General features: G+C 39.2%; 1 protein-coding gene across 1 annotated transcript in view; it reads left to right on the top strand.

The window, feature by feature from the left end:
* Positions 1 to 16961, top strand: part of cacng2a (calcium channel, voltage-dependent, gamma subunit 2a) — an 82317-nt gene extending 65356 nt beyond the window's left edge. The window contains exons 3-4 of the mRNA XM_042504145.1: positions 14169 to 14309; positions 15920 to 16961. Coding sequence (XP_042360079.1) covers positions 14169 to 14309; positions 15920 to 16455 — 677 coding nt within the window. The 3' untranslated portion in view covers positions 16456 to 16961. The remainder of the gene's footprint in view (positions 1 to 14168; positions 14310 to 15919) is intronic.
* The last annotated feature ends 6956 nt before the right edge of the window (positions 16962 to 23917 follow it).

Raw genomic sequence — 23917 nt, forward strand, 5'->3', positions numbered from 1 at the left:
ATGACGTGCCCTTCTCTGTCTTACTGTACCTCTGATTGGTTCACCCTAACATTTTTACCCAAACCCAGTCATGTCCAAGTCCAGCCTGGAGCGTGACCTGCTGGAGAGGCAGCTGGCCCCTCTGTAATTTTACATTATCTACTCTGGAGCCCATTCAAAAAAGTTTGGACACCCATGCAAACACTAAACAATCTCTCTCCTCTAATAGCCAGGAAAGAGTTTCTGCAGACCATTATGATGTCACAGTTGACCTTTGACCTCTTGGATATAAAATCTCAGAGCATCATTGTAGCCTATAAGATATTTGTGTGAAATTTCAGTGTATGAATTTTTCACTTATGGCCAAAAACATTTTTTATGGGGTCACTTTGACCTTGACCTTTGACCTTCGACCACCATACTGATCAATTCATTCTTGAGTCCAAGTGAACATTTGTGTTGAATTTAAGGGAATTCCTTCAAGGCCATCCTCAGATATTGTGCTCACAAAAATGAAATGGATGCAAGGTCAAAGTGACCTTGATCTTTAAACACCAAATTCCACTCATCTTATCCTTGAATCCACTCGAAAATGTGTGCCAAGGTTGAAAAAAATACCCTAAGGGTGTTCTTGTGATATGGCTTTCGGAAGATTGAGATGAATGCAAGGTTTACCTAAAAAAATGTTAATAGTTAGTCAATTTAGTTTAGTTTTAAAGAAGAGGGATTGTTAGAAAATTATCCAAAAAAAGGGAAATGTGTCCTGAAAACTGTATTTATAATTATATTAATTTTATATTTTAAATTATGTCACTGGGGGAAAAGAATGCTGGTTGCCTTCCCCCCCTGTTTTTGAAAGAAATAAAATCAGATTTGATTATTGAAACATAATCAACTTATAAGTTACGTATAATTGTATTATTAAGTTACCTATCTGTAAATGAAATAATTCAAATTAGCTCCATCTTTACTAGTTGCAACACTGAAGTAATGTACACATAATAACAATCCAGTAATATAATATTCTCTGAAAAGAGGCTTTTTGCATAATGCCTTTACTTTCAGTAGTTTAAGTGTATTTTTATGCTAATACTAAAGCAAGTAGTAAATGTAAGCAGTGAGACAGTGTGAGTCTTGGCTTTAGTGCATGAAATTGAGCACTCAGATTATTTACCATTTGTTACTCAGGTTACATGAGTGAAGCCACAGTGGCACTGAGGAGGACGAGCTGCTGCAGAGAGCCAGCCACGGGGCCTGCATGGGTGTTGAGTCTCATTAAGTTGTTTGTCAGCCAGCGCTGAAGAGTGCCAGCGCTCGGACACCAGCCCGAGCTGCAGCCGTGCCAATCAATACAGTACACACAGTATCCGCTCTCACCCTGTGTCTCTGGGAGCAGGTTGGCACGCAGGCTGGCAGGACGACAGGGACGGGGCGGGGCATACCAGTCTCCATCACTCATTACTACAGCTCCTCATGCCCCCATGCAGCCACCAACAGGCCAGGCAGTGGAGACGCCGCCTGTAAAGACACAAAATGCAGCTAGTCTTACTCAATGTTTGGGAAATATGCTCATTCACTTACTTGTAAAGAGTCAGACGAGATAACACTCTTTTATACTGTATGTCTGTTTCACCACCAGCGGCATGTTAGCTTAGCTTAGCATAAAGACTGGAAGCAGGGGGAAGCAGCTAGCCTGGCTATGTCCAAAGGGAACAAAATCCACCTAGCAGCACCCCCAAAACCCGCTAATTAAAACCTTATAGTGTTTGTTTAATCTGTAGGAAAAGTGTTTAATGAAAAGTTTTGTTTTTTACAGGGTATAGCAAGGCAATATTTAAATAATAACTATGATAATAATAATAATAATAATAATAATAATATAGTTATTATTATTTTATTAGTAGTAGTAGTATCATCATCATTATTATCATTATCGTTATTATTATCATCATTGATGATGATTCATGATCGTTATTTTTTTTATCATTATGATAATAATAATGGACTGACTGGATGAGGGGTCCACATTGACAGGGACGATTGCAGCTTTGCACTTAAAGTTGAAAATTTTTCACCTCTCGGCGCTCAGGAAAAAAAGGCCAAGCATGCGGCATCGACGCTCAGTGATTCATTATGCTGCAGGCGTTTGGAGCATTTTGTAAATACACATGCCATTGTAAAGAATTTTAAAATTACGCTCGCCTGAGAAAAAGCACTTTAGAGGACAAAGCCACTTAAAAGAACACACCTAACACATCACTGTTGCAGCCAGTTGGTTTCAGTAATCACATTTATATGTGTATTTTTAGTGATTTTGTTCGAAGAATTGTGACTTTGGACAAAATCACTAAAGCTGTAACTTTATTGCAACATCGAGATTATGACTTTGATTCCAATACTCCTCTTAAATTACAAAATCAGGGTACCTCCTCGCCTCTTTTGTATATAAAGGATCAAAGAAGCCAAATAGTGACAATATTCAGTGTTCTTGCTCAATAATATCAAAGTAGATGAGATTTCCTCCATCTGGGGGAAAGTAAACTTGTGTGCCAGTTCTCATTCCGGTTTCCTGACAGGAACAACCAGTGATGGTGGTGGTAAATAGAAAAGTGCCAATCATCACGAGGCAAACAAAAGAAAAAGAAATCAGTTACAGAGTTTGAGAAAAACTGAAAATTTTTTTCTTTGCCTTTGAAGATTCAGTTTCATTTGAATCAAACTTTGGTACTTTTCCTGTTTTTTATACTGTAAATGAACTTCACTGGGATGCAATGAGCTTTACAGTCAAGATGCAAATGGTAAGGTAAAGCAGGTAAAGTTCTTTATGAAAAAGACTTTTGTGCACTAAACATATACAATGACAACTGAAACTATTTAAAACTAGCTTATTGGATTGGCAGACAATTAACTGGTAACCAATTTGATAATTTCATGGTTTCAGCTTCACAAATGTGAAGATGTTGGAAGATTTTCCTTTTAATAATTGCGATGTATTATTAAAAATGCAAGATTTGGACTGTTGGTTGAATAAAACAAACATTTTGAGGTGTCACTGTTTTTTTGGGATAGAATTTCTTACTATTTTGTTAAATTTTAAGAAATCAAATAATCAATTAATAGAGCAGATAATAAATCAGCAGGTTAATCCTTGATGGATATAATCATGAGTTGAATCAGATACAAAAAAAAATTCAACCAGCTACAACTCAAATGTAAAGTAATAATAATCGAATTACATACTCTACGGTAGTATCATTTTTATACACACCGTTATATATATTTTTTCTAGATCAAGTACATTTACTTTAAATACATTTCCTTCCTTATGTTTTTACTCAAGTAACATTTAAATTTTGCTTTTACATTTACTTTTACTTGTAACAGTATTTTAACAGTATGGTAGTTTTACTTGGACAAAGTAGGGCATCTGAATACTTCATCACTGCAGACTGCACCGACAGCGGTGGCAAATATATTATCAAAATTCACAATAATAATAGAAATGATGGGTCTCAGATTTTACACAGAAGTAAACAAAAGCAGACTTCTCATCTTACAAATGAGTATTTTTTCTGCTGCTGCTTACAGATTTTAATCAGCTGTCGCTAGGTTCCTTAAGAAACCCTCTGAGTTGACTTATTTCTGCATGAGAATCCTGACAAGAGTCTTACAAATGCATTTGGTTCCTACACACATGCTAAAAGATCACATAGAAAAAGAAGACATGAAAGTAAAGGAGAAGCATGGTTTGTGTGTTTTGGGGTAGATCTATAGTTAGCCACAGTATTTGCATCATAAATACTTGTATTACATTTAAAAATGTTATGTTATTTGTCTAAAAATTAACCTTTGAATGGACTGGATGCTTCCTGTAGGAAAATATATTTGAAGAGACAACACAGTGGTTCAGTTTATACCGTAATATTTTCAAATTGTAGTTTTTTCTTTTACAAGAGAAAAAATATTTGAGAATGCAGAATTATTGACCGGCTGGTAAACACTGTCCAGCACAATTATTTGGCAGGAGTTGCTGGAAAGTAAAAAATAAAATAAAATGAAAACTTCCCCAAATCCAACAAAGTGTCACAACTGGTGTTAGAAGGGCAACCGAGAAATGACCCAAACACAGACAATGCAGGCAGACTGAGACAAGTCAGGAATGTACTGTAAAAATGGAGGAACATAAGCTTACAAAATAATGAGGCAGGCAAGGGTTAAAACCAGAGGGGTAGCCCAAAAGTCCAAATCTCAGGCTGTAGAGGCTAGAGAGCAAAAAGCAGCTCTGATCATGTGAGGCTGCCTAAATATCTGCAGGTCTGATGAGGAAAAGTGGGAGCAGGTGTGCAGGTGGGCGGGAAGGATCAGGTGACTTAGACAGGAAGGAGGACATCTGGTGGACAGGTAGAGAATGGCAATGGAGGTGTAAAGTGTCTGTAAGGAGTCAGAAAGGGGCATAGAGAGCATGATACAAAGCTGTTAACATTATTTGAACACATGACCTGTAACTTACAAAAAATAAATGAGTAAATAAGGTAGTTAGATAGTTAGTTGATAACATCCTGTTTTTTTTCTTTTTCAATTTTGATTTTTATTGTTTCCTTCAGACAATAGAAACAGCGGTATCAACACTTTTACATACATCACTCACTTGCTCCTAAGAGTGACAAAAGAAGACATAATAATAATAATAATAATAATAATAATAATGAATAATGGAGGAAACTATTTTTTACTTTCTCCCACCCCACCCCAGCCAGTCGAACAAGGTGCACTGCAGATGATTTTGGATCCAGCAGGTTCATCTTGGTTTAAGTTTCCCTATTCTGTTGTAAAAGGAATTCCCATAATTCTGTGTAAGTGCTCATAGGAGGCAGTTTGTAACATAACAGCCCTCAACATAAGATTACTATTCCTCACACTTTTATTCTTGTATTTTTGGTTTTGAAAGGCTAAATAAAAGATACGACCCTCTAAACTCATGAGATACCAGGTGTCGCATTCAGTAGAGCCCAAATACATTTTCAGTATGTGGAGAAAGTCAAATTGACAGGCTGGCTGAGTTACAGTTGCCACACTATGATCAGACAGTTGCAGCTCTGGAAATCAGTTTAGCAAACGGCCAGTGATCTGATGTAGCTCTACATTCAAAATAAACCACCACAAAGCATTTTAAAACACAGTGAACTGTGTAACCAGCCAATAATACCAGAGCGCAGAGCTGGTGTTCATCCCCAGAAACAATTTTTAACACGAATGTGGGTGTCACATGGATGTGTGTGTCATGTGGGGGAAAGAAACAGAAGATGCGTTGCTTTCTGTGATTTTGACCTCGACTCAAATCAAAACGGCGACCTCAGTGCTAATCACAGGGCTCCCTGGAGACATCCTTTCATGTGGGCCGTGGCGAGGGCCTCAGAAACACAAGACACTGCGGAGGTCGCCGCTGTCATTGGCTATTAGCACTGAGGTCAAAGCTTTCATTTGGACGGGGTCGTTGTTTTCCAGCAGCCGGAGATTGACAGCGTTTTAACCACACAGAAGAAGCGTTGCCACTGCTCCTCCTCAGGACTGTAGCCGTCCCAGCAGCCCTTACTTACTAAATAATGTCACCCTGGCTGAGATCATCGCTTTTTACTGGCACTTCTCTATACGCTGTCAAGTTGTGACATACATACCGTTAATGAAATCACTAAAGTTGCACCATATGAATGCTTTAAAACAACCTTTAAGCCCTAAAGTGGCAGTTAGTTATATGAAGCAGTTAAAACGTGCTCCATCTCCATCAGCTACAATGGTAAAATACTGCTTACGCATATGATGCATCAGTATTACCAGTCTAATGATGTCATATATATTAATGATTAAAGTTCCTGCAGAAAAAGTTCTTTTACGAAAAAGTTCTTTTTACTTTTGTTTTCAGGCTGTAGAAACTTCCAGCCCAGACAGGAAACTTTGGCCAATCACAGGTCATTTCAGAGATTAGATCATTTCTGTTGGCTGTTCTGCAAAAGCAGATGCGCATTTGTAAATTTGCGTGCATGTCCCTTAAAATGGGGAAAACTAAATTCTGTTATGGAAAATATTGCAGAACAAGTTGCAGTTCAAAGCTCTGCATTGGCAGAAACTGCTTACATTTCAAAGCAACTCAAAAAATAACTGAACTTATCAAAGAGAGACTCTAAAAGAGAGTTTGACAATAAACACAATAAAACTTGTCAGCATCGATTACACATTTCAGAGATGGAGAGAAAATGTTGCTAATAGCGTAGCCTTTTGCTTACCAGAGTCAAAGGTTCATGGCTGTGGCTAATTCAAGTTATGATCATGTTTATATATCAGCATCAGAATAACATCATGATTGGGATGATTGATATCAATGAGTACTCATACATGTTACTGTATGCACATGGCCTCACTCTTCTGGTGGGAGCAACTTAGAACAGAGAGGGAAGAGCTGCCAGCAGCTGGGATGTGCTTTGGTTTGTTTTTTTCTATTGTTCTTTTGTATTTTCCAGAGAACTGCCTACACCAAGTTTAAGCTATTTTTGCTGCTAAAACATCTGAACTATGGACTTAACTTTATGGAGAATTTTTGCATTGTTGTATTGCTACCTTTACTTCAATAAATAAGCTGAATACTAATATATAGTTTAAACATAAGTAAACGTATAATAATATACTAAAAGATGTAGTATGCCAAATCTGGTCTAAGTGTGACTATGTATTTTTTTAAATAATTTACAAGGATCATAATAATAATAATAATAATAATAGTTATCAAGTCACATACTTAAAGAAGCCTAAAGGTCCTGTATCTATTAATTTACCACATGCATAAAAACACATGAAATTATACAGTTTTAATAATTTTGTTGCAGAAAAGAAGACCTCATTCATTTTTTAACATTTAATTTGCATTGCCTTTCACTTATTTCAGCTTCTAAGTCATAATGAGCTGCTAAAATGAGTGAAATGAACAAAAAAAAATCATTTTTCACGGCAGGGTTTATTTTCTGACTGTCATTATGTCAGAGGTGGCTGACATTTCATCAGCTAATAGCTGATGTTTATTAAAAAGTCAATATGCGCTCGATATATCAACAAATCAATGTATTTGTCTCACCCTGTGCTGTTAAGCACGGTGCATCATGGACCTGCAGAGACAGCAGAGACTAGTCCCTGTCTATCTGTCAGCCTGTCAGTCTCTCTGCCTGCCTCCCCCCAGGGTGCTGCTGTGCTTAAACATCCCTCCAGGCAGGATCCAAAACTCTGACAGCCGATCCTTAAAAGATGGAAAGTGAAGAAGTGAAACCTCCAGAAAGTGTTGAGGAGGGATTTGATTTTAAATAGGTGGCCTCTCAGATAGAAGCAGCCTCAGTGCCTCTGGGTTGTAGTTTTTGTCCCGTCTCCCTCCAACAATTCCTATCGTCGGCCTGACAACAAGCAGCCCGGACACACGGTCGTCTGAGCTTCACACGTACGCCATAAGACACACTCAGTATTATGCAAACTACACCCCGACATTAGAAATCTGCAGCATTTTCTTCTGAGATAGAGCAAAGACGATCCTGGGCAAGGCACAGTGCATGCTGGGAGGTCACTGAGAAGGCCACTGCACTTTTCAGTGTGCTGCTAGAACATGGATGTTGATGCAGAGAATACATAGGAGCAGAGAAGCACTGCAGGGCCAGCCGACCCTTGAGGCCACGCAAATGAGTCGGATCCTTTTGCCCCGGAAAACTCACGACTTCACAAATCTCATCACTGCTTTCAAGATTTCTCAGAAGCTCTCCAAACCTGAGGCACTCGTTCTGTAGAGACCAGCTGCCATACACAGTTCTTATATCTTTGAATTTAATGTGGTTTGAAGAAGAGTTCAAATAATATGTGCTGATACATTATGATTTATGACTTTGTTGCGCTAAACGTGCCAGTAGTCAGCACTTTGTGCTTTGTCATCAAGTTTTACTAAAATTGTTGTGTTTCCACAGACATGTATTCTTTTTGGGGGGACGGGTGTTAACTGTTTGGGGCAGGATAATCCAGCACCTCCATTTAGTGGAGGGAGAAACTATTGATATAAATAGCATTTTTTTAAGTATTTTGGACATTGACCTTTATGACAGAATATAACACAATTCAGGAAATTAAGGAGAACGCTACCACCCAATTTGAATGTTAATAGTTGTTATCAGACTCATAGATATGCCAGAGTCACTGTAGCAATCATGACACAAGACAAAGAGTAAGTCAGGTGACGTAATGTTAGCATGGAAACTGACAAAGTCTGCACATGGAGGAAGTCAGGTTGGTGGATGGGTCAAACAAACACAGGACTGTCACCCAGACTGCTGTTTGTCAGTTTGTCATGTCACGTTACATTATGTAACATTACGATCATAATAATATTAACCTAAACCAAGATCTTTTTCCTTAACCAAACCACATAGTTGTGGCATAACTACATTGAAACCTAACAAACTATTCACAATGACAACTGATAACATTTAATGGACAAACAAAGGCCTTCCTTACCTGCTAGTATGTATAGCAGGTCTGATTTAACTGATGAGGCTGATAACCATTTATAACTGCCATTTACAGAGTGATAACATTCAAAAACAGTGCACCTACAAGGTTACCATCTGCCAAACTACGTTTACCAAGTCAAGCAGTACAAGCCATATAAGCTTAAAGGTAACAAAATCTTTTCAAACATTTGTATCACAGTCCGAAAATCTTTAAGTAAGACCGAGCTATGCTGAATGCTGTGTTGGGTGATGTAGTACAAACAGGACAGAGGAGATGAATGGATCAAACAAATACAGGACTTTCTTTCAGGAGACATTGTAAACGATAAGTTATTTTAAAAGCCTAATATAGTACAGCACCTGAGATATGCACAGTATTATAAGATTGTAGTAAATAATAATAATATTAATTATGACCTTTACTCTGAACCTAACCACATAGTTTTAGTGTAACAACAATGTTGTGTAATAAGTTTAAAACTGCGACCATAAAGGGTCATGTATATACAAGCTATTCTGTCATCTACCAAAAGATAACAGAATAGTGAACATTTAGAAAATGCTCTTTTGGGTTGTATTAGAGGATAGGAACATATGACCGAGGAGGTTTTATGGTTTGGAGTTTCACAACAAATATGACAAGGATTCTGTTTGCTTCTATGTAAAGCAGCCTCTAGCGAGATAATTTCGATCAGAGCCACAAATATTTAAATTAAGTCGGCTACTGCAGAAGGCTGTGTAACATTTTAAAAGCTTAGCTTAACAGCTTTAAAAACTAAAACAGACAGCTGTTAGTTTGGACCAAAACTGATAAAATAAGCATGTTGCCAATGATATTTTTGTCTCAATTAATGCCATAATGAGATCAGATTAAATGAATAAAACAATGCCCATAAGTAACGGCTTATTCCCTTTTCTCTCCACATTCGCCTGCATCAGAGCCTCTCTGAGGCTTCTTAAACTTTGGTGTCACCTTGAGATCCAGCATTATTAAACAGCCCCTCTGTCAACAATCAATAAATTTGGTCTGGCCCTCTATCCCTCTTACGTCTCTGCAAATGAAGCTGATGGATGAAAAAGAGCCCCGTGCCCTCTCCCAGGTAATGTGCTGTGAACGGCCGTGTCAATATCTTCAGGGTTAACAGGATAGAGGGATGGAGGCACAGACGTGGGGAATTTAGGAAGAGTGATGCATTTAGAGCAGGACACAGGAGCAGGGTCAACTCTCAGGACAACTTAATATTTAATCAACTTACCTCACCAGTAACCCTAAACCCCACAATCCCCTCTGGTCACACAAGGAGACAAGTGGGAGAGGGGGGCTGAACGCAGAAAGAGGGGGGGGGGGGATACACTTTATCTTTCAAATTGTCTGTGCTTTGACTGAGTGCGAATTAAGTGAGAGAGAGAGAGAAAGAAAAGATGAGATTTGCCGGGTGACAATGACGGCAAGATGACTGTGTGCAGCAGACAGAGACAGAAAGATGGAGGATGGTGAATAACCACATTAAAGTCTGCTACATCACACAGATTGCAGCTCAGTCGCCGGACGGTTTCAGTCAAGGTTAGAGAAAGTGATGATCACGATGTTGAGTGATGACATGGTGAACACAGGTGGGACAGGGAGCAGAGACATTAAGGTGTCGGGTCAAAACCACATTCATAAAGACGCTCGCTGATGATGCAAAACGTTCTTCATCTTGCTCTTACAGAAACAGACAGCTTCAGTCTGCTGATTGTTTTATGGTTTTTATAAAGATACACAAATGTTAAGATAGAAAAGGTTATTTATATATCAATAATTACAATAATTGCTAACGGCTGTCCATTGACCACATTTCAGGTCAGTTACATGGAAACACTAGAAAATAAAAGTCTAAAGTCACACAAGGGTCAATTCTATTAGGACAACAAAGACAGGAAGGATTATAAAAATGAATTAATCTATTAATAAATAGGTCAAATTAAAAAGGGGGATTAAAAAAAAGACCACCAACAGTTGTATTCCTTAGCGGGCCAACGAAGTTGCATAGTTGACCTTTGACCCTTTGGATATAAAATGTCATAACTTCCTCATTATATCCTTCTTGACAATTGTGTGAAGTTTTGTCATAATTACCATAAAAATTCAGGAGTTGTGGCCAAAAACATGTTTTACGATTGTTGAGTAACGGTTGACGTTTGTGCCAAATTTGAAGGCATTCGTTCAAGGTGTTCAAGAGATATCGTGTTCACAAGAATGAGACAGATGAGATCACAAAATGACCTTTGACTCTTTTAAGATATTGCATTCACAGGAAAACAAATTCTTAATTAATTAAAAATTGCCATTTTAGAGGAGAAATAAAAAGCATTTCTGTAACACTGTGGACCTCTAGGTCACATTTAGCTCAATTTGTGAATAAGACAGCCTTTATTTAAGCATAAATAAATACAAAGAGAGCTTTTATTTTGAATACAACAAGCCACAAATATAAGGGAAGGGCTTTGTTTGTTATACTTCAAATTACTAACGTGTTGGACAGAATGGTCATGACGTAGATTATTTATTTCTCATGATCCTTACCAGTGTTTGCGGTAAAAAATTGATGGCAATAGGATCATTAGCGCTGAATATATTTATCCATTTGGGTCCATTAAGTAAGATGTTAAGCAAATGTCATGGCAACGTGCCTAATAGAAAATAAATCATCAAGGGTCTTATTCTTTTGGGAATGTGCTGGGTATATTTTATGTTTATCTCCCAATTAGATTTTTAATACTTCTCGTGTGCAAGTGAATTTTTTTGGCCTGATGGTCACACTGAAGAAAGGTCACAGTGTCACCAAAATCATTAGTCCTCTGTCTCAGGGGAACGCAAATAACCATCTGAAGTTTCATGACAATCTGGTCAGTAGCTGTTGAAATACCAAATAACCAAATGTTAAAAAAACTGATTGACATCACCATCTTCAACACCATTTCACACTAGCCCAAAAACAAACAGTCTGCAATCCGAATGGATGCATTTTCCACACACACACGAATATAATGTTCTTTCTCCAGGAGATTCTCTGTAGCCTTTATTCCCTGATGCCTTTAATACTGCATTTAGATCATCCAGCAACACTAGAATATTCATTGAATAACACATGATAAAGAATACATTACAATCGTAATAGAAGCCAATACTAAATAACACAATGTTAGAGGTGGATGATGCTAACTGGTCGATATCTATATCTGACTTCTTGATCAAACAAATGTCTTTGCTTCTTCTTTTCACCAAAATCACTCCCTTTATGGATGGATCTACTGTTGTCGAAGGATAAGCAAAACATTATGTATTTTAGCCCCCTAAAAAAGTCCCATCTAAAACAATCAGTTTAAGTGGATGCTAAATTAAGAGTATTTTCACTGCTTTACCTTAATGTCAGACAATAACTTCACACAGGAAAATTAAGCCGTTATATTGCTCTCAACAAAGCCAGACTCCATTGAGAAAAATAGTGATTTAACACTGTCAAACACAGCAGCTGCTGATGTACTGCCTAAAACAGTTCTTGTGTTTGTGTGATTGGATGCCTATGGCATTTAAGAGGGTCAGATTCATGAAGTTACATGATACACAGACTAGCAACTGATCAAAGCAGCAGTTGATCATTGGCTCCTGTGTTCAGCGAGCTAAAATTGCTGTTTTTGTCAATGGAGTCTGGTGGCTTTCACAACAGCATAGATGGGGAGCTGAAGCCATGCCAAGCTGGTTAAACGCACTTATGTACCACTTTTCCAGCTTAATGGACAATCATCTTAACTACTGTGTGCACACACACACACACACACACACATACACACACACACACACACACACCCACACACACACACCGCATGCAATGTGTTCGCCTTCTCATTGGAAACCATGGATGTCTGGAAAACAAACAACTTTTAGAGAATTATTTTGGGAAATAATATCTGTGTGTCTGGTAGGGGTGTGCTATATATCATATATCATATATGATAATACTGGTATAATTTTTGATAGAATTCATATCATGATGGCAATATTTTCCCTTGACATAATCAGACTATTACACATGGCAACAACAAACATGGCTAAAAGTGAAATTGTTACTTCAAAGGTACATTTAAGTTATATTTTAAGGTATTTGGCAGCTATTAAGATGTGCAAGTTTTGTTTAATTTTATGTTGCCGTACTATTTATATTGTATAGTTTTTTAGTTTCTGCTATCCTTTATAAACTAAAAAATTAGAGATAATTTGTTTAGTATTTACTGAATATTAATAGGCAAACTTAATTTCATGTTGACATATAAAACTACAACACTAATTTTCTTGCAGCTGTTGTTTTTGAAATTAATAGTAAAATATTTTCAGTATTTTATCATTTTGCCAAGAATATCTTCATTGCAAAACTACCCTGAAATATCATGGTATTGTTTTAGGGCCATATTGTCCAGCCATGGTGTCTGGAGCATGCAGCACATACAGTATAAAGCAGCACACAGAACCTCAGCAGGAACTGGTCTTGCTGTGGCTAGTGTAGCGAGCCCAGTGAGCGATAATCCAGCCAGCCGTGGCCACCGCTTGGCGCTCCCCTCCACTGCAGCTGTTGACTGCTGCCTATCAGCCTGTGGGCTAAGGGTGGCTTTCCCACTGAGCCGGGCCAGGCACCACAAAGCCTCAGGGTGCTGAGGGCGGGGGGAGAGGATAAGTGAATGGATGTCAGAGAGGAGCTCGTGAGGGGGATGGGAGCAATGAATGGCAGCAGGTAGGCAGGCAGATGGGCCGCCAGGAGCACCACAGGGTCCCTGTGGAGGTGCAGGCGGCCGAGTTCAGCGCAAAGCCACCCAGCTCGGCGTCAGCACTTTGGGGAGAAGCTGGGAAAGTGCTGAGGCGGCAGCCACGTGGGGAGATGAGGTGAAGTGGTGAAAATTTAACCAGCCTGATGAAAGTTTAAGTGTGCATGTTAAACAGGGGAGAGAGGGAGGACGAATATGAAAGGATGGCTGCAAGATGGACAGGTTTGGGAGACTTCATCATTGTTGGACACAAACAACAACTGTCTCAAACTCCAGCATGAGTACCTGACACCTGAGAGCGCAGCTCCTTCCTGACCCTGGCTTGACCTCAAAAGTAATATATCCCTCTTCCAGTTTTGTGCTTCTGGATAATTAGCTGCAAGGACGCTGTTTTGCTTCAAGGACGCAGGCTGCATCCCTCTGCACTGCGGCCTGGCTGATATACATGCCAGAGCCCCGTAGCACTTCTGTTTACTGCCGTTCACATGATGCTACACAAAGCAGCCGCTTAGCTCTGTGGTCTGCGGAGAAGTGTACGGAGAGAGAGGGAGGGTGAGTCAAGCGGTGTGATTACATAAGGTTGGGTAACAGGCTCACTGTGGGGATACACACTCACTAGACAGTGTTGATGGAGTCTTTCACAGGCCTGATGGGGTGTTGATTAGGATGTGCTCACACACAAGGAGCAGATGCTGAAATGGATTCTAATGTGCTTTTCTCTCTTTGTTTCTTTACACTCATCCTGCCATTTCCACTTTTTCTTTGTTCCCCCGCTGACACCCCAAATCCCATCCCATTCTCCCTTATCGCATTCCTTCCCTCATCTTTTTGTCCACTCCGTCCTCCGCTGATCTCCAGGTGCGGTGCGAGCCTCCAGCATCTTCCCCATCCTCAGTGTCATCCTGCTCTTCATGGGAGGCCTGTGTATAGCTGCCAGTGAGTTCTACAAGTCACGCCACAACATCATCCTCAGCGCAGGGATCTTCTTTGTGTCTGCAGGTGAGTCAACACCCACAACATAAGCAAAGGGGGCATCAGTTCAACGTACGAGCATCGCATTCTACAACCTTGTCCTCAAATTAGAGCAGTTTTGATCCAAAATTGACTGACCAGTCATTAGCCTCAAGTGGTGGAACTATTTTTTCAAGAAGTTCAAGAAGTGCTGCAACTAACAAATATTTTCACTGATTCAATAATTTGATGATTATTTACTCAATTAATTGATTCAGTGTTTGGTCAATGAATGCCAGAAATGTCAAACAATGTTACCCAAAGTCCAAAATTATGTCATCAAATGTCCACAATCCAAAGATTCAGTTTACTGGAGTAAAGAAACAAGAAAATATTCACATTAAACCCTTTAACAGTCACATTAAGAAATACCTTTGCAAAAAGTAATAAAAAAAAATAAATAAACAGATGCAAATAAATCTGAATTTAACAAAAAATCTGTAAAGAATTTTTTGTTAAAATTTATATTATTTTATTTTTATATATTTGGACTTTGGGTAACATTGTTTGACATTTCTGGCATTCATTGACCAAACACTGAATCAATTAATTGAGTAAATAATCATCAAATTATTGAATCAGTGAAAATATTTGTTAGTTGCAGCACTTCTTGATCTGTTTTTATAAAATGGTTCGGTCTTAACTTCAAAATATAAACAAAATAAATGAAAAAAAAATAAACATTTAAATGAATACAAACAATAATGAATCTAGTAACAAAATCTGTTTAAAATGGATGGTCAAAAAAAACAACAACAAATCAGTTTAATATAATAAAAACACAATTGAATGAAAATAAAATTAAATTGGGTTTTGCCAAGTTTTTAGTGAGGCAGTTTGATCGCAAACATGTCTACCGTGCAGTTATAACGCCTGTCAAGGGGTTTTAATAAGCTGGAATTTGTAACTATTTTTCTTTAATAGATTACTCAAACAGACTACTCGATCATCAATTAGTTGACAACTAATTGGTTGATCATTGCAGCGCTAGTCATTATTCATGTCTTTTGTGATTAACATTATGTCACCACATAAATTCCAAAGGCACCGGTCGTCTCTTGTTCTTCAGCTACAAGTCACTTCTTCTATTCTTCCTTCTCTTGTCCTCTTTTCTTTCTCTTGATCCTGTTGCTGGGCTAAAAGCCACCCACTGGGACTCATCTCTAAAAATATGGTGTCCCTGACACACTTTCACTATGATCCATCTTCCCAGATATACCATGTCAAACATTTCTCCATGTGTAACTTAACTAACAAGTCAGAGTTTATATGGATGTATGATGGGATGTGGATACACTGTCCTAAATGATCTGCGTCAAGAACTGAAGCCGCCTTGTTTGTCGCTGCGAGGGCAAAGATTAGGAGTCTCAGATCAGTCATGTTGGATGGAGAGTTGGACAGGATTAGCACGCTGTGTACAGTGCATGAATCAGAGCATGTTTGGTATGATCATGCATATTAAGTTAAGCATAAACTAAGAATAACTCGGCCTGTGAGCTCATCCTGACTGATATTTTGTCTTGTTTTCTTCTTTTCTTTCTCCTTTTCCCCATGAACCCATTACCCATAATCCACCCCTCTCCATCCTGCACCTTCAGGCCTCAGCAACATCATTGGGATCATCGTGTACATATCAGCCAACGCAGGGGACCCTTCAAAAAGCGACTCGAAGAAGAACAGCTATTCCTACGGCTGGTCCTTCTATTTCGGTGCCCTCTCCTTCATCATGGCTGAGATGGTTGGCGTCTTGGCCGTGCACATGTTCATCGACCGCCATCGACAGCTCCGAATAGGGGCGCGCGCAGCCGACTACCTCCAAGGCTCGGCCATAACACGGATCCCCAGCTACCGCTACCGCTATAGACGTCGCTCGCGCTCCTCCTCCCGCTCCACAGACCCGTCACACTCCCGCGACACCTCGCCAGTGGGCCTCAAGGGCTTCAGCGCGCTGCCATCCACGGAGATCTCCATGTACACGCTGCCCCGGGACACTCTGAAGTCCTCTGGCACGCCCACCGCCACCTACAACTCTGAGAGGGACCACAACTTCCTGCAAGTCCACAACTGCATCCAGAAGGACCTGAAAGACTCGAGCCAGACCAACACAGCGAACCGCCGCACCACGCCGGTATGAGGGAGTCAACACAGGCCAGGGCGGCCCGGCAGAGAGACCAGGAGACACGGGAACCCTGTGGGTGCGGTATGCCCCCAGGAGAAGATGGATTTCCATGTTTATAGACATTTGTTCTTTTTGTTCAGCTGCATGACTTTTCCATTACCATTGTTGAGAGTTTCAACAAGTCTGCTGTGTTCCTGGATTGAATGGCAGAGCAGTGAGAATGGGTCAGGGCGTCCCAAAAGAGTGACATCTGTCATTTTTTTGCGTAGGGTTTGTTTATGAGGGGTACTGAAAGGGAGGGTGGGAGAGAGGGGGGTGGGCAGTGATGAGATAAAGATTTCATGATTTCATAGCCCTTTGGTTTGACGGTTTTGCCCCACGAGGTTGGTTGGAGCAACAGGTCGAGCTCCCCCTCAGCAAGCCCACCGCTCAGATAGACACCTCTTTTATTTATTGACTCATTTGTTCATTTTTTGCATTAAAACTGTGAATTGTTACAGTTTGGGATTCAGTAAGAATTAGCCCAATCTGTAATCTCTAACAAAGGTACTATATATATATGTATTACTTTTATAAATAAATTATTACGTTAATAATCAAGAGTTACAGACTTTACCGAAGCAAAAAAGAAAAAAACAAGTTAACTAAACCAAGTGCTGTTGGTAAGACAAGAAAAGACTCTTTTAGTATCTGTTCGTTTTGAAGGTTGACAGCAAGGGAAGGTCCTCTTGGTAGCTGCAGCGCACAGCGACTGATGGCGCCAGAGGCACACGCAGACCGTCAACAGTAGAATAATATCTATTCTTTTAATAGAACCTTCTCGTCTTTTTCTCAGTCCCTGTTCGCTTTCTTTTTTGGGGGGGTCGTAAATGGGAGAGCTGAACCCCTTAACAGAAAAGAGCCAACAAAAGGGGTCAAAGTTCACAAAGACTCCAAACACGACTTCTACAAAATAAAAAGGAAGGAGCAGAGGGGAAGGAAAAGAAGAGGACGCCAAACACAAAAATAAAAATAAATATGAAATAGTACAAGAGAAGCTAAGTGACTCACAATTTCAGAAATTAAATGCATGCTATAAAATTACAGCAAATCTGCTCTTGAGAAACTTAAGTTTTAAAGGTTAATAATTATAAGGGGAAAAAAAAGCAAAGACGCTAAAGTTTAAACTATTAATGTTTTCATGTGTATTTTTATTATGTTTTCTTTTTTTTATTATTACTTTAGGTCATTTTATCGGATTGCTTTTGTGAGACAAACCAAACAATCGACATTGAACAAAACTGCTTTTTTTAAAAATGGTTTGGTTGATTTATTTATAAATATATAAATATATGTATGTATGTATTTTATTTTGAAAACTCACACAGCCTTAGTCATTTCTTTGTTTCTTTTTGATTTTTAATGTGTTGTTCAAATTGAAAATGAAATCTTTAAAGGTGCCAAAACCGAATGATCCTATACTTGGATGCATCAAGTCCTGATGAATAAAATACAAACCCTAGGGGGAACAAATCACCATGTTTCACTGCGTGTCTCTAACACTTTACCTTAATTATAACACATTTTGTTTCCAGTACTAACACTTGTCTGTCTGTCTGAATAACTGAAGTTTTTGTTCTGCGGATGGCAAAAAACAACATCGGGCATGAAAGTTACTATTTGTCTTAATGAGAAGCCGTAGACTGGAGCAGCCGTTTTCAACCTTTTTGGCTTCTGGCCCCTTAAAATAAAACAGTGTCCACTTTCCACCTTCATCACAGGTTATGATCTCATTGTGGACATGAGCTGTGAGCACCTCAACCAAAAGAGTTATTTTTTACTGTGCGTTCACACCAAGCGTGAAAAAATGTTCGTGTCACGTTACCCGCTCATATATGGTTGCTTGTTTATTTTCGGAGCGTTCTGAAACTTGCAAAAAGTCACCCTTAACAGCTGTGGTTGTGCTTACATTAGCTAGGAGAGGCAGTCAGCTGCTAACGTGGTTTGCAGTGAAATACAAATACAAATTTACATCTCACAAAGTAGTGAGTCAATCACGTCACATCCTTTGCGTCCATTGTATCACCCAGCCTGAATTTGCGTCTGTCCACATCCTAGCATTGACTTTGGATTTAACCACACCGCGCGAAGCACTCACACCGTGTCCGCTGTGAATACACAGTTAGTCTCAAATAGTTTCCTTTGAAGGATTTTAAGAAGCCCAGAGTGGATGAGTGAACCCAGTGCCTTACAAGAAATAAGCAACTCTTAGAAAGTCAGAGGAAATTAACTTAATTTTGACATTATAATCTGTCAATTTACATGCTTTTTTAGAGCTTTGTTTGTTTTCTACTTCAGCTATTTTATGTTTTAATAGCTTTGTGAGCAAAATTTAACACTTTAATCATATAATGACACCCACAATAAACTCCTATTTACTGATTTTACCATGAGATGCAGTCAAAAGCCGTAAAAAGCAAGTAAGTAGATGCTGAGTGTAATGTCAAATGTCATTACTGTTCCCAGAGCTCAGGCATGAACTGTGACCCTAAAAACATAATTTAAATTGTGTGTAATACAGATATTGTTTTCGTTCTTATGCCTTTTATCATGTCAGAACCCCATATATGTTTTTATGTGTGTGTATTGACACTGGAGGGTCGGTGAGGTTGGTAGTTTTCCACTGGTGCAGAGCAGTAAAGAGGACTGCCCTGCGCTCTACCACGCTGCAGGTTTAAAACATGGATCTATTATAAATCCAGAGTTTGACCTTTGACCTCTAAAGTCTTGCTAATTTGAATGGCATGGCAGCTTCAGAAGTGCCATACTAACATGCTATTTAGTACTTTTTTTGTCTACATATTTCGAATTTTGCCTTTATCCAAATGAGTTATTTTCCAATTAAGACGTGGGATATGCCGGTATTATTCAGGTTTTAAGAGCATTCTTTGGACATGTATACAGCACATTTGCAATTTAGTTTCAGTTGGGGTTTTTACCACAGTTTGCCTCTTGCCTTTTTATACACAGCTCTGTGTGCTGTCATGGATATATTTTACACAACAAACTAGCCAAATGTTTTAAATGATATGGAAGACTTGCATATCAACAGATTATTGAATATTAATATCACAACCCTGACCTCTTAAAAGTGGTTAAAGGAATGAAAGACGGAGGCTGTGTTCACACAGGTAAACAAGTCATGCACTGGTAGGAAACTCTGAAAGTGTTTCACTGCTGCATGTCAGTGGAAATATCAGACAATATTCAGTGTCATTAGTAAATAGCTTTTTCAGAATAAAATCCAAAAGCAGAATTTTTTGTGCATGTAAATGTAGTCAGAGTTTGGAGATGTACTATTGTGGTTATATTGTTAACCACGGTTAACATTAGAAATTTCATGTGACAGGTGTTGAAGATGTTGATAGAGCTGAGTTTGTTTTCAACTGGCAAGAAGGCTCCCAGGAAATGATGGCGGTTATTATAACTCAGTTTGTCTCAACAGTGACGTACTACTTTTCAACCACACAAAAATATGTGTTCAGGCAGAGGTTCAGAAGGAGAGGTATACTAACAAGGGCATGGGCTGGAATGCATCAGCTTTGAAACTTTAATTCTCCTCACAAAAGGATTAAGAGAAAGAAACTTTGCTTAACAGCACGGCCACTCCGTGTGATGATCCAGAAAGAGTGAGTAAAAGTGTGTGTGCATGCTGAGTAATGAACAGGTGGACTCGATCAGCTTAATGAGGAGAGAACAAAGAGTCAGATGAATCAATCAGTGCTGAGGAAAGGGGAGAAAAAGGAAGTGAGGTAAAGGACGTGAAGTGAGTGAGGAAAAGAAGTGACAAACTAAAAGAAAATAGTAATATTTACTACAGTGTGTTTAACAATAGTATTTTACACATGATACATGGATGTGTTTGCTGTTAGTTCAGCTCACAGTGAGACAACAGAAACAGTAGAAAGGGGTGTTAATGGCCTGATTGAACTCCCACGAAATGAAGAAAAAAATCATGTACTGAACAGTGATACCCACATTCAGAATAAAAATAAACTGATAATAATTAAAAAACACTATATATTGACAATAGAAAAGGTTAATATTAAAAAATCTCATTAGCATGACAAAGAGAACCAGCTGTGAGCCAGCACCCAAAATACCATTTGGATCATTTTATTGATCAGCTTCAGTGTTGTTTCAGTCATAATTTAAACAGATACCAGTACTTCTATAGCCACATGCAATTGTATATATACTGTACATTTTTATCAGAGAGGCAGAGACATTGAACTTTAATTTGATTGGGTATTTATTGTTATTTTTATTTGATATTTAAGTGTTTTATATAGAAATTTAGAGTGTCCAATTGTGGGAGGGAAATATATATACTTTTTTTTAATTGATTGATTGACTAGGGGTCAATTTCGAGTTTCCAGTTAGCCTTAAATGTATATCTTTGGATTGTGGGAGGAAACCTGAGCACCAGGAGAAAACCCACACAAACACATGGAGAATATACAAACTCCACACAGCTGGATGGTTGGTGTCGCTGTGAGGCTGCAGTGCTAATCACTGCGCCGCTGTGCTGCCCTTAATGGAGGGATGGGATGAGGTGGATGGAGTAGGGGTGATAAAATTAGCAGGTGATGGAGGCGGTGAAGGGAAGGTGGAGAAGTGGGGGAGAAAGAGGAATCTACTGTTGTCCAACTTGAGATGAACAACAAAGAGCTTCCTTTTCCACCGCACTCTGGAAGGGAGATGGATGCACCTTGTTCGTGAACAACCATCTGAGACAATGCTTCAACTTCCTCTTCTTCTTCTCCTCTGTCTTGTCCTCATTCACCTTTGGCATCCTCTCTATTGAGGGTGGGAGTTCCTCCTTCGACCGATACTGCTCCATCTCAATCTTCATCTCTGTTACTTTTGTCTTCAGTTTTTCTACCTTCTTCTCCAATTCTTTTTCCTTTGGTAGGGAGGCCTTGAAGTTCCTTTCCAGAGATTTGTTTGACTGCAAAGATTTTATCCAGCCCAACAAGATCTGTTCTGTTTCTCTGGACTTCTCCAACTGATTGATGTATTTTATCCCCCAAGCTTTCTCTTTCTCCAAAAGCTCTGAGACTTTGTCTTCCGCCTCAGTCAACTTTGCTGCCTTGAATGTTGACTCTGTCCAGAATTTGAGGCTTTTCTCGAGCTCTGAGATTTTTGTCTCATGGTTTTTGATGGTCTGGCTGTTCTCCTCCTCCCTCATCTTCAGAAGCTCATTCAGACGGTAGATTTCCTGCTGGTTGTTCTGGTCTTTCAGGCGCAACTCCTCCATTTCTGCCAGCAATTTGTTATTTTGCTGCGAAACTGTGTCAGCCTGCTGCCTCTGGTTAAACATCTTGTTGCAAGCAGCTTGAAGACATGTTGGAAGGCGAGTTCGACAGCTCGCATTTTTGGAGTACTTTCTTCCATCCATGGCACTGTCTGAGGTTGTTGTAGTTGTGCGGTGAAGAACTCAGTTGTCTGTTGTAGACTTGAATTGTCTGTGGCAGGCTTGAATAAGTTCTTCGTAGAAGCTCGTCTCTGTAGTAGCTTGGTACTACCATAATACCTTGGTATTATGGAAAGTATGGCAAGCCAAAGTTGAAATTGGAAGCATTTTTTAAATGCAAAAATGGACATAGACTCATTCCTGGAAACATGAAAATTTGTTTGAAAATAGTTCTATATGTGGGCATTCTGTTTCTAAAGCAACAATTCCCCTCCATATACAAAACTTATATAAAATACAATTTTATGAAACAATATGTTTATTATTTTTCTACTCTAATCAATTTGACATCGAAGGGTGTGACAGGGTTTAAATTTCTCTCTCAATTTTGTTTTTCATTCTTCGCCACAAGTACTTCTTGTGTTTACAAATGAGCACAGGACTATGAATGAGCATAAAGAAGTCTTTGGACATGCAAAGGTGTTTAAATCTGTAATAAAGGCCCACACTCTATGATGGAGCAAAATTTGGCTGCATGGGAATAACAGTTATAACAGACAGTCTTTTCTTAAAGGCATTCATGGTGTTTGCACCCAGATGAACACATGAAAAGTGAGAGAAGTAGTAAAAATAGAGACATGAAAGACAAAGCCTAGTTTCTCACCTCCATGTGCCTACTGTCAGTTACCTCGTGAAGTTGCTGTGCTTGTCGGATTGTCAGTTTCAAACACAGACTTCCAATTTCAACACAGGAGAGGAGAAAGAAGAGAGGGTTTTAGACACCAATCAAAGCACCAATAAGTCCTTTGTTTGAAGCACATCAATCCTTTAAGGTTAGGGTTTGGGAAAACATTGTCTCACTAAAGGTCCTCACAAGAATAGCAGTGTGTGGTCTTGTATTGCTATGTTAGTACCAAATGATTTGACAAAGACACGGAATAAAGAAATGCTCTCAGAAACGGGTTTATGCTTGAAAATGGCCAATCTTTCCAGACATAAATATCGACACAGAAAATATTGGCTTTTGGCAACTTCACTGTACAATATATTGGCATCAGCCTTCATACAGCCATAAAAATAAAAGCTGACTTGTCAGACATAAAACCCTGTGTGCTCTGCTAAAAACCACGACCTCTGTCTGCTGTTGTAAAATGGTGATAACACGTTGTAATCGACCGCTGGGAGTAGCCATACAAAAATATCAGTATTAGCCCTCAAATGCCTGATAAAACCCTTAATTTTGACACCTGTGTTTGTACCTGTAAGTGGATTCATAGTCAGAATACAGCTTTTCTTCAACTTTCTGCCAATAAGACAGAGGTTAATGCATGTACATTGAGCAGGTTCTTTAATATAAAGCATCTCAAACTGACAATGTATCATATTTTCTTCAAAGAAACTGTTAGCTTTGACTCCCACTGCACAGATGGGCCTACGGCTCTTTTATACACCAGCAAGCATATTCTCCCTCTGTCTCTTTACAATGTAGGAAGCCTCAGTGGAAGGCAGCATGTAAGACACAAACAATCATGGCATCTCTCTAGGACATTCCTGAGAAAGAAACAAGGGTTTGCAATAACATCACCAGGTCTATTCTACCGCCAGTTTCCCTGCAAAGAGAACATCCAACACCTTTCTACCCCACTGCCCTAAAAGCAATGCTTTCAGGGCCTAACATGCCGCTGTGAGTGTGTGTGTATGTGTGAGCAAATGCTGCTGAAGCTGATATACAAAGCAAATCTATTTGTGAGACAAAAGAGGTTAGTTCTTCAGGATGGTGGTGTGTTTTATGCATGTGCTGAGTGCAGAGAGAAGTCCTTCCTCGAGAAAAAAAACTAAATAAGTAAAATAAAGAGATTCACAAACTCACTAAAGTTCTGTTTGATAGTATGTACAGTATGTGCTTTCCCAAGTTTAGAGGCCAGCAGATTCATCAAATGGGAAAAAGTTTCTATTAGAAAAAAGTGCTGAGATCCTGATTTGCCATTATCTGAGTTCACTGACACAAGCCGCTCTCCATAA

This window comes from Plectropomus leopardus, chromosome 17, assembly GCF_008729295.1.
Source record: "Plectropomus leopardus isolate mb chromosome 17, YSFRI_Pleo_2.0, whole genome shotgun sequence".
In the NCBI taxonomy this organism is placed as follows: Eukaryota; Metazoa; Chordata; class Actinopteri; order Perciformes; family Serranidae; genus Plectropomus; species Plectropomus leopardus.